The sequence below is a fragment of the Alligator mississippiensis genome, chromosome 16 (genome assembly GCF_030867095.1).
Source record: "Alligator mississippiensis isolate rAllMis1 chromosome 16, rAllMis1, whole genome shotgun sequence".
NCBI lineage: Eukaryota > Metazoa > Chordata > Crocodylia > Alligatoridae > Alligator > Alligator mississippiensis.
Genome location: NC_081839.1, coordinates 31,842,297 through 31,853,658, shown reverse-complemented (window position 1 = coordinate 31,853,658; position 11,362 = coordinate 31,842,297). Strand labels below are relative to the sequence as shown.

Genomic DNA, 11,362 nt, shown 5'->3' with positions numbered 1-11,362 from the left:
ACACTTCATGAACTTCAGAAGCTGTGGGAAATACTGGGCCCGCAGGGCCAGTCACGGGCAGCTGAATCAGCCAGGCAGTGTGGCATGGGTGGCAGATTGTGATAGGACGTATGGGTGCTTTGTGGGAGAGGAAACTTGCCCCCTGTTTGCACAGTGGCACTTGACAGTGCAAAACTCCTGCTCTATGCAAGTGCTGCAACTTGGCTGCTGTTCATTGCCTGTGATTAGGGTTTCTGGTGTGGAATAGATGGGGTGTGATTTAGAGAGCAAATTAAGAGCCTGTTGCAAACTATTCAGCCAGCTTCTCTCAGGTGCAAGAGTAAGACAAAGATGCAGGTGAGCAGTGGGTTCAGCCTGTCACAGCAGATCCTCGGTGTCCCGGGCCTGCGGGCCAGAAGGCCTCATGCATCATGTTGGTTTCACTCCAGGAAAGCACTCGGTGATGCAGAAAACAAGCAGCTCTTTGGGAAATGCAGCCAGAGCCATGGACACAACTAGGAAGGTGGGTATCTGCCTTGACAGTGCCCTTTGCTTGTTCCCCTAGCCCAGGGCAGCACCAGCTCTCACATCAGGAGTCAGCACCAGTCCTCTGTCTAGCATAAATCATTCTCTCAAGGCTCTCAGCTCTGCCCTTCATGGGGGCTTTCAGGCAGTGGGTCTGGGGGCATGGAGCTGAGCAATGCTCTGGCTTATGGTGGTGACCTTCATCCATGTGGGCACAGGGGAGATGTGTCTGGATGTTTCCCCACAGCACACAGGAGGCAGGGCAGGTGGGTTCAAGCTCAGTGAGGGCCCGAAGCCAAGTAACTGGAAGTGAGTTCAGGTTATGAGCAATGTGGAGCGATGGCTGGGAGTCGGGAGGTTTGGCTCAACAGCCTGCTGCATGGAGAGGAGCACTTGCTGTAGGGCAGGAGCAGGTGTGCCAGCTGCTTGCTTCCTGTCAGCGGAGAGGATTCAGCAGAAAGGTTTTGCTTGCTCCAAACCTTTGTGCATCAGGCTGCTGCTTGGATTCACACCGTCTTCCCTTTCCCTAGGCCTTCCATCTCTTCATTCATCCATTAGGAAGCAGCTGTGCCTGAAGCCATCTAGTCTGACTTGCTCTTTTCTTTGTTCCAGTTATAGTGAAAGGGCAAAGTCCACGGTCTTTATGAGACTTGGGCCAGAAAGGAAGGAATTCTCCTAGCCTGGCAATCAGTTTGATACTGAGTAGAAGAGCAAAATCCCCTGAAGTCTTGAGGACCTGGAATGGGTGATATCAGGTTAATTATCGCTGAAGGACAATTGATCAAATACCTGCTTGCTCTCTTTCTTCCTGCTTCACAGCAGTGCCTGGCCAATAATTTGCCCATTCCCTTTCACCTGTCACTTGGTGCCTCTCTCATCTGCAGCATGACTGAGAGCATTGCTGTGTACATCTGGGAGGACCCGCACCCTGCAGGTGCCCTCCATAAAGTCAAAGTGCAGGAAACGGACTGCAACGCTGTTGAGTACAAAAGAAAAGGGACAGCTCCCCGCTGCAACAGACTGTGATGCACATGTGTGAAGCATGATCAAAACCTGGCATTTTCAGGTGATAAAATGAAGCTTTATGCCCAAACTCAAGTCTCATGGGCCATATCTGCTCCCTCCTGCCTGTGTCCAGCCCTTGTGTCTAGCTTTGGGCTGAGCCCTGCCCACAGCAGCTGCTGACCTTTTGCTGTGTGAAGGGGTAAGGTGGGGTGGGGGGGAGAAAAACTGGTGACAATGCTTTTTGAAGCCAACAGATTTTATTACCCCACAGCTTCTGGTCTCTCCCCGTGACTGCTCCTCAGGATGGAGTACACACAGCATCCTCCCCCAGGCAGGGCTGTACCTGGTGAGCGAGGGATACTTCCTTAGAGCGAAGCATCAGGATTGCTGCTGCCCGGGGAGCAGGGCTCAGGCAGGCAGCCAGGAGGTGTGTGCACACTGGTACTAAGCTCCAGCAGTGAGGCACAGGGATGCTGGCTGGTGTAGAGCACCACCTTGCGTTTAGCCACATGGAGTCGGTTGTGCTGACTGAGAAAGGAGCTCCTTTCAACCGCAAGAGGCATCATAGCGGACACACAGGTTGGGCTAGCAAAGAAGAGCCTGTGCATTGATCCGGCCTGCAGCACAGCAGCCAGCAACCTTGGCTGAGACCGGGGGACATTGCCTGCTCCTGCCTCCAAGGCATGCGCTGCACCTCTGTGAGGGGGTGGGGATTCTCTATGTATTACACACTCATGGGTGCAAATTTAGTCTCAGCTACCTGCCTTGGTTCCTCTAGCTTTATGTAGAACCAGACTGGCCTGAGCTGGAGTGAATGCCCGGGGTGGGGGGATGCAGGCCAATGCAACACAAGCACAATCCAGGGCTCAGGCGGCAGCAGGGCTTGTCCGGAGAGCTCTGGAAGGGTTTTCTGGTGTATACCATCTGCTCCATTTGCCTACTTGAATCCTCTGCTTCTTGGTGTGACCTTTTCCAGGTGTTAATAGCCCAAAAGAAGGGGTAACTGAAGTGTAGAGGGAGGAACTGTACTATTGTGTTTGCAGTAAGAGATCCTGGCCCATAAAATCCTTCTTCCCTGCTTCACTGTCACCCTTGTTCAAAGTCTGTGTCTCCCCTTGGCTTCCACTGGCTACAGACAAACAGCAGGGTTAGGTTAGTGCCAGCACTGCTTGTTGTGCAGATGGCATCACCGCTGAATCGCTGGAGTTATCCTCCGTCCTCTGTACTGGTCTCCAGAGCCCCCCACATCCCAGTCAGAGCAGCACAGAGGATGGGGCATAGTGGGGGATAAGAACAGCAGAGGCACCTGGGGTTTGACCTGGCCCTGAGCGACAGGTATCTTTGTGTTAAGGTAGCTTGTCCCACTTAGCTTTAGTTGTGCCTGCTTGACTGGTGAATTATAGTATTATTTAAACTTTTCTTTTATATTTACCCTTATTTAACCATTGTTCCCATCTGGTTATCTCACATAAATCAAATACAGTGTCCATGGACCTCACAGGGTACTCCGTTTTACGGTTATGTGTGGGAAATGTGATAATGATTGCTAAAAATTTAAGGCGTCCCCCTTTTTATTCTGGCATGCCATCAAGGTTGGCAATGGCCTGAGTGAAGCTGGATTGGGAGCAGCTGTCATGGACAATATGAACATTAAAGTCTTAGCTAATAAACTAAGCTATGCTACGGCTGAAATGCAAAGCACTGGGAAACCGTGAACAAGTTCATTGTCATGCCTGGGAATTGGGGAACAGGTAGTAGGAGACATCCTGCCAGTACTTCAACAAACTGAAAAAAAACACCAAATTATAGTTGCAGCAATTGATAAATTAATTTGGTACAATATTTCTCTAGCCTTGGCCTGTACACAGTCTCAAGCTTTAACCCAGACCACAGTCACTCAAATTACCCACTCTGGCCTTCAGGGCCATTTGCCAATAGGGCTTAAAAAAGTGTTTGGAACAACACCACTCAAGGAGAGAGAGACATTTCCATGTGGTAAAAGTTAGTCTCTCTTACCTACAGTGAATCGAACCAGCAAATTGTAGCTCATGTGGTTACTGTTAGTGCCAATTTTTGTATTACCATATATCCACTGGTATCCGTGGGTCTTGAAGTGAGTAAAGGGGTTGTGATGTATCCCTGTGACCATCATCAATGGGCATTTAAGCAACAGAGTAAATGGAGGACCATTAATAACAAGGGATGTCTAACTCATAACAGTCTGGAGGATGTGCGAGGACCAGAATCTTCAAGCATGAGATGAATGCCTGTACGAGCAACACACAGTTCAACACTGCACCTTTGATTTAGTCAGTAAAAATTATTCTGTTGCTGTATATACTGGAAAGGGATGTATTTGTGTATGTACTCATTGCCCATAAGCCTTAATTAACCAAAGAAATTCTGTACCTAATGATGTTTTCTATTAATCAATGGTTTTGTAATGTCTTGTCACCATGGTGCGCACTATTTGCTAGCGGGGCACAAAGATGCCGTGGAATCCATAGGACATGGGCACGGGGACCTCTGCGCGGCCCAGCTCCCTGAAGGTCTCGGCATCCAGGACGAGCAGGAAGTTGCTTTGATTCTGCAGAACCAAAAAGCAAAGGGAACAGCAGTTCTGGGCTCCCTCCCCAGCCCCAGGGCACATCCAGCCATAGCCGAACCCCCCAGGACACACGGTCAGGAGGGAGGGACACCTATATGCCCTCAGGGAAGCTTTGCCTCTGGGTACAGAGCTGTTAAGTGGCCTCTTGCTGGCTGTGAGGGGCTGCAAAGCCCTCAACCATACAGGGCCTGGAAAGCAGATGAGCCTGGGGATGTAGTATCAGCTGTGTCCAGGACACAGCACTGAATCCATCCCACAAGTGTGAAAACCCACGCAACTGGCATTTCTGTCTCCAGCATTTCCAGCAGCAGAACAAATTACCTGCAAGGGAGAGAGCACTACAGACAGGATGACCCCGCTGTCTTCTGCTGTGGCCCCCGGCACTGGCACAAACACAGGCTCTGACGGGTAGAAGCCTTCCTCTTGCCAAACCTAGGCAGCAAAGGAGGACAAGATGGAGTGCTGCATTAATACCCAAGGCAGGATCAGGCCGTGCTGTGATCTCCAGAGATACGGAGATCCTGTGTGCCTGGAAGTGTTCAACATGCCCCAAGCCTCCGTGCACAGCCTGGCCTAGCTGTGAATGACACCAGCCTCTGTGATTTAAGACTATGCTTCAGGAAAGCCCCATTCTCTACGTGCTGGCAGGCAATGGAAGAGATAGGAGGAGGTCTGAGGCATAAATCCAGAAAAGCAGCAGAAGTTTTCCAGACTCAACTTTTTTATGCCACCGACAAGGGTGAGGCCAGAGCAAATCCAGGATGGATCCAGGAAAAATGGGCTGCGGGGTGCACCAGCAGTGAAGAGCTCACTGCACCTGTGTCCGACAGCTGAGACCAGAGGTCTTGGTGGTGACCCGGCAGCAAAGGCAGGGTGCAACTGCACCACTGCACCCTCCCACATCCATTCCTGGCCTGAGGGTCTGTCATCACCAGCCCAGACTGCTAGTTGTCCAGGGAAAGCAGGGGACAATATAAACTGCCTAGGTCTGTGCCTTACATAGGATACAATATCTCTGGCTGTTTGCTGTCCTGAGCATCAACAGCCTGACCTGAAGTGTGCTAGCAGCATTAGCGCTCCACCACGGGCTCCATTGGATTTGTACTGAGCAATATATGAGCGTTTCCCCTACCTTCATCAGTCAAGAGCATCATGCTCTGACCCCCATAAATGCAGGCCCTTCCTCTTCCCATTCCCCTTCCCTGCTATGTGCAGAGACGCAGAGCAAGACCCCTCCTTATATGAGGGTGCTCCAGTGCAGGTGGAGGATGCCCAGTCCTGAAAAGTAATGGAGACCAATTATCCCCCTCCATTACAGAAATTCCAACCTATTCTCTGTGCTAGCTGGAGGGGGGGAGGCACAGACACAACAGGATAGCAGCAGCGAGGTGACAGGGAGGTCACTCCGTGGAGACAGCAGCTGGGTCCGAAAGAGGCAGCTACATCATCTCACCTTCATTTCCTTGGTCTCTGTGTCAATCTTGATCAGTGAAGCTCCTACCAGGTGACGAAAGCCACAGCCGTAGAAGAAGCGGTACTTCCTGCCATTGCACTGGGCATAGTTAATGTGGGGGAACTCCAAGCCCCCGGCTTCCTCCAGACCTTCAGGGTGGAGGTCTTCGTGGGTGCACCAGACCTAGGGCAAGCAGAGACGAACGCTGTTGCCTATCTAGTTCCAGGAACACCTGACACAGCCATCCCCGGAAGGTGACAGGCTTGTGGGGGCTGCTGTGGCTTTGTCTCCTCCTGGCTTTCTTGTCCACCCACAAGCACATCGCCCTGAGAACATCAAAAGGGCCCTCATGCTTTCACTTCCCAGAGAAAGACCTCCCCCAAGCCCTAAGAGCAGCAGCATGTGCTTGTGCACTGCCAGCTGAAAGGAGCCGAAAACATTTGACAAACGGAAGGTCCTCCACTCTCTCTGGGAGGGAGTGCAGTGGCTGGCAGGGCAGCCCCAGCACCATAAAAAGGCAATGAAGGGAAGGCAGCCAATAGTAGTGCTGTAGCCAGGAGAAGGCAGGGACTTGACTTCCACCTGCGCTGGAGCAGCAAGTCCCAGCACATGCGGGCCCCACTTCGCAGTGTCTAGGAGATCCCTCCCAGGGCAGATGAGGCTGCACCATTTTCTTAAATGCAGCTGCTTGTGGCTTTGACACCTACCTTCCCATCTGCTTCTTTCACAGCGCTCGCTGACGTGTAGGACAGAGGGCTGAGGTTCTGCCCCACAGGTGTGTCTGAGCTCACGGTCAGAGGGAGGACGAAGCGGCGAGGGAACGCTTTGGGCACCGCATTATAGACCTGGAAGGAAGAGAGGCAATTAGGTGTGGGGGAGGGCAAGAGAGGAATACAGATGGTTAAACTAGGTCCCCTTGATGGGATCAGCACTGGTGAAGGGGCCTAATCCCTGCCCCACAGCCTGCCCCCAAGCACCAGTGACAGATGGGGACTGAGGCCTTTAGCAATAGCTCTTCTTCGCCCCTTGTGCGATCAGTGCTGAGATGGGAGCTAGAAACCCCATCCCAGGTATTGCCCAAGGCACGGGTTTTCAACCTGTGGTCCACGGACCCCCAGGTGGCTGTAAAGATGGCAACCCCCGCCCTAAGGGGAAGCACTGCCGGTGCTGCTGCTGTTGGATGTGGGTGTGGATGTGCGTGCGTGTGAGAGACAGACAGACAGAGAGCACATACCAGTTAGGATGGAGTCTCCATTGGGAAAACTGGCAGTGTCTTGAGGCACTTATGGAAAGCTTTTTTTGGAAGGATAAGAACTGCACATGTTTTTAGAGAAATGTCACTTCTACAAAACTCACAGGAGGCCACCAGCAGAAGTCTAGTGGGGTATGGAGATACACCTAATTGCTCAGTCTGTGCCCTCGCTTTCTCTCTTCACAGCACATGTAAAATACATAAGAAGCTGAGACTCGATTTTGAGAATCTGGGGGAATCCATGGGTGAATGATTAATTGCATATGCAGGGAACTGTATCTGCTGGCTTTCATCAAGAAGCTTTACTCTGGGTTCCTTGAGTAAGAGCAAAACAACTTTCAAAACATTCAAATCCCTTGACAGCTTTTTTGTCTGAAAATGAGTTGCCACTAGACGCATGTGAAAAGTGAATCCAGAAACTTGCTGGTGCACTTGCTGGTGCTCAAATCTGTTTTGCTATACCTTCCTAAAGTGGACATGAGAATAACCCCTTTGTAGCAGATAGCAACTCTAGGTCCTAACAGCTAAAGAAGAAGAGGAATGACTTGAGTTACCCTGTGACAATGGACTGAAACTTGAATTCAAGCAGGAACCTCCTGCCCAATTCTGGTTGAACATAAAAAAAGGAGTGCTCTGATCCGACGGATAAAACCATTAACTCCTTGATGTCATTCACCACCACGTACTTATGCAAAAGTGGATTTTCAGTCTTAGTAAAAGGAAACACAAACACAAATGGTATGTTCCAGGAGATCTAAGATTGAAACTGTCATCTACCCTACCAAACTTTCACGTCCTTTTTCCCTGTTCCCAAGAAACCAGCTCAACCATCTCATTAGAACTGATACTGAAATGGTGAGTTCACAAAACTGTGTTATTGTTATCATTGATATTATTATTATTTTAACACAACTGGTTATCAGTATTTACCTATTTATGTTTGCTATACACGCAATAGATTTTTAAAGGGGTCTGTGCCTACAGTCAATTTTTTTTTAGGGGGCCACAAATGAAAAAAAGGTTGAAAGCCCCGGGGAATGGGCTGCAGGTGCGTGTTTGTACGTCTCAGGTAAAGGCAGATGCCCTTGAGTGTTTTCACAGCCTGCCTCCATAGCCCTCTGCTAACTGGGCTCAGCATAGGCCCAAGAGGAGCAAGAGCTTTAGCTCTTGTAGGAGATGGGAAAGCCCAGCACCAAACACCCAGAGGAGGTGGGTACCAGGCTGGACACCTATCAGCTGGTCAGCTGTGCCAAACCCAGAGGGCCCCCAATAATGAGGAAATGTGTCCACAAGGGCACAGAGGTGCCACTGAACAGGTTAAACCAAGGAGATAAGATTCAGATAAACAGGCCTTTAAAACATCACAACTTCTGCTGGTGAGGCATGTGTGTAATCAAAGATAGATCTCCTAGGCATAGACATGTGAACAACCACTGCATTTTTTAATATGTGCACTAGAAATGATTCACCACCTTCCCCGCTACATAGCTTCACAGGGGAAGGCACAGAATCATAGGAAATGAGGGCTGGAAGGGACCTCAGAAGGTCACATCTAGACCAGCCCCCTGCTTAAAGCAGGATGGGCCCCAACTAGGTCACCCCAAGGTTTTATCTAGCCTGGCCTTACAAAACTCCAAGGATAGACAGTCCACAGCCTCTCTGGGTAATCTGTTCCAGTGCTTTACTACCCTCCTCGTGAGAAAGTTTTTCCTAATATCTAACCTAAACTTCCCTTGCTGCAACTGGAGCCCATTGCTCCTTGTCCTGTTCTCTGCCACACTGGGAACAGTCCAGCTCCATCCTCTTTTGAACCCCCTGCAGGGAATTGGAGGCTGCTATTAAATCCCCCGCTCCGTCTTCTCCTCTCCAGTCTAAATAAGCCAGTTCCCTCAGCCTCTCCTCAGAAGTCATGTGCTCCGGCCCCTGAACCATTTTTGTTGCCCTTGAGTGGACTCTCTAATTTGTCCACATCCTTTCTGTAATGGGGGCCCAAAACTGGGCACAGGACTCCAGATGTGACTCCCTCAGTGCTGAATAGAGGGGAATAATCACTGCCCTCGATCTACTGGCAACACGCCTACCAATGCAGCCCAGGATGCCATTACCCTTCCGGGTCATTGATGAAAATATTGATCAAAACGAGCCCCAGGACCGACCCCCGGGGAACTGCACTTGCTACCAGCTGCCAACTAGACAGAGTCATTGACTACTATCCTCTGAGCCCAATGATCTATCCCATTTTCTATCCAGTTTACAGCCGAGTCACTGAACCTGTACTTCCTTAGCTTGCTTGTGAGAATGTTGTAGGAGATCGTATCAAAAGCCTTGCTAAACTCAAGATATACCACATCCACTGGTCTCCCTCCAGCCACAGAGCCAGTCATCTCATCAGAGACGGCAATCAGGTCGGTCAGACATGACTTGCCCTTGGTGAATCCATGCTGGCTGTTCCTAATCACCTTCTCCTCCAAGTGCTTAGAAACGGATTCCTTGAGGAATGTCCGTAAGTACCCCGAGTGAAAACTCACAGGCTTCACATAAACCATGTCTGGGAGCAGCGCAGGGTTTTTTTCTAACAGCCTGTACAAATATTTGTGGAAGGGTACTACATCAAGAAGTTCTGGAATAAAATTAACTACAATTCTAGCCTTCTCATTAAGAAAAAAAGCCTAAATTCAAGGAGAGGAAAACAACACAGGACTCATGTAACAACATGCTCTTCTGCTGAGATGGGAGACACATTAGTGAAATCATACTTGAATGGTCTCTGAGGAGCAGGGTTGTGATGAAGTGTCGGTTATCTAATGTGCGAGTGGAACCAATACCCACACATTGCTTCTTGAAATACATGCAAGCCCCACATCCCTCTGCCTTTCTTTTTTCCCCTACCACAGACTTTGTATAGTAAGGCCTTTAATAGTATTTTAAATAGTATATTTCCACACACAGAACTCACAGCCTTTCCCCTAACACCAGGTGGGGGAAATTGGAGTATGCATTATATGCATATAAATATGGTGAGAACAGGCTCTGCCAGTGATGCTCAAAGGTCTGCTGGCTGGATCCACTGCCACTGCTCCTTCCCCACCAAATTCCCAGACCAGTGGAGAGTCCCCTCAGCTGCATGACATGGTCCCACATCCTGGATTGGGCTGGCACTTGTGGCTGGTCTCTGGCCCTAGACCCAGTGCCTGTACACACACAGGTTTAAGTGAAGCGCACAACCTGTTGACATGACTCTAACTAGCTAAAACCAAAGTAAAACAAAGCCCCTTTCTCCCCCTTCCCTAAACAGGCTAAGGTTCTGAAAACAGCATTAAGAGTTATGGGGGTGGAATGAATTTGCATTCATTTGATAATATGGATGTGTGGAAACCAAGCGGATCCCTCTTCCCTGCCTTATAAAGCTGATGCTGTAGGCCAGGGTGCTCAAGCTCATCTGCACCCCACGCTTGACACCCCTGCTCTAGGCAGTGCAACCGAATTTGGTATGAACCAATACAGTCTACACTGATGAGGGCTGTGTTGCATGTAATAGTGCCTCCAATGCCCCACAGGGCACCAGCAAGATATTTTCTCCTGTGGGTCAGTTTGGCAGAGCAAGGTGTCCAGCTACAACTGGCATGGGCTGGGCCCATGCTGCAGGTGTCTCCCTGCATGCCAAGGGAAGGCAGCGTGTCTGAGCTCAGCACAGTGCCTTCCCACAGAGTGCAGCAGGTGCAGTATGCTGCAGCACAGCACGTAGCAACAGGAGCTGGTCAGGACCAGTCCAGCATAGCTCCATGTTGCCCTCTACAGCATGGCAGGGCACTGCTGGGCAGAGAAGAGCCAGGCTGCACAGGGCTGCAACTACCTTCTCCATTCCTCCTACTGCCCTTTCTGGCCCACTTTCATCCCCTCCACTTCCACTTTCATATGAGTCATGTCTTAAGTTCTTGCTTTGCACATAAGAGTCGCCCACACCCCCATGAGGCTAACACCAGGGAATACAAAGCCCCTCTGCAGCTCCACGAGCCCGGGCGGGGCCAGCCAGTCTCTGCAGCCTTACCTGGTCCAGGCCCTCCCCAGCTTTGCGCAGGTTTTGGAGCTGGTAGATAGCCAAGGAGTCTCCATTGTCCTGACAGCAGATGTCTAGCACCACACAGCCCTGGTCTTCAAAGGCATTGATTTGGTGGAAAGTAAGAATAGGCTTGCTGTAAAACTGACCTGCAAGCAGCTGCAAGGAGACCAGAGAAAGGTTTGCATCTCAGCCCTTCTCACCTTCCCCACTCTTTCTGCTGGTTAAAGCCCCTTTGGGATGGCAGTTTATAGCTCCCTTGATCAGCAGCAGGGCAAGACCAACTGGGTCTTGGCATATCACAGTAAGCATCCCCTTGCACCTTGTTCCATCTCCAGGGCACTGTGTCCATGCTGTAGATCCACTCCCACCAGCGGCAGGAGAATCCATGTCTCTGACCAAAGAAGGGGCAGCAGTGGCTGGCACTCAGGCCCTTCTTGGGGTCCTACACTTGCCATCTAGCACCACCGAGTGAAGCTCTGG

The 11,362-nt window shown here is 50.5% G+C and overlaps 1 protein-coding gene across 3 annotated transcripts in view; it reads right to left on the bottom strand.

Moving 5' to 3' along the window:
- Positions 1 to 3,312: 3,312 nt before the first annotated feature.
- BCO2 (beta-carotene oxygenase 2) overlaps positions 3,313 to 11,362 on the bottom strand; it is a 29,676-nt gene continuing 21,626 nt past the window's right edge. For all 3 annotated transcript variants that reach the window (XM_019490140.2, XM_014600871.3, XM_014600870.3), the window contains exons 8-12: positions 10,871 to 11,038; positions 6,278 to 6,415; positions 5,571 to 5,753; positions 4,439 to 4,549; positions 3,313 to 4,096 (exon numbers count right to left, since the gene is read on the bottom strand). In XM_019490140.2, the coding sequence (XP_019345685.2) occupies positions 3,983 to 4,096; positions 4,439 to 4,549; positions 5,571 to 5,753; positions 6,278 to 6,415; positions 10,871 to 11,038 (714 nt within the window). In that variant the 3' untranslated portion in view covers positions 3,313 to 3,982. The remainder of the gene's footprint in view (positions 4,097 to 4,438; positions 4,550 to 5,570; positions 5,754 to 6,277; positions 6,416 to 10,870; positions 11,039 to 11,362) is intronic.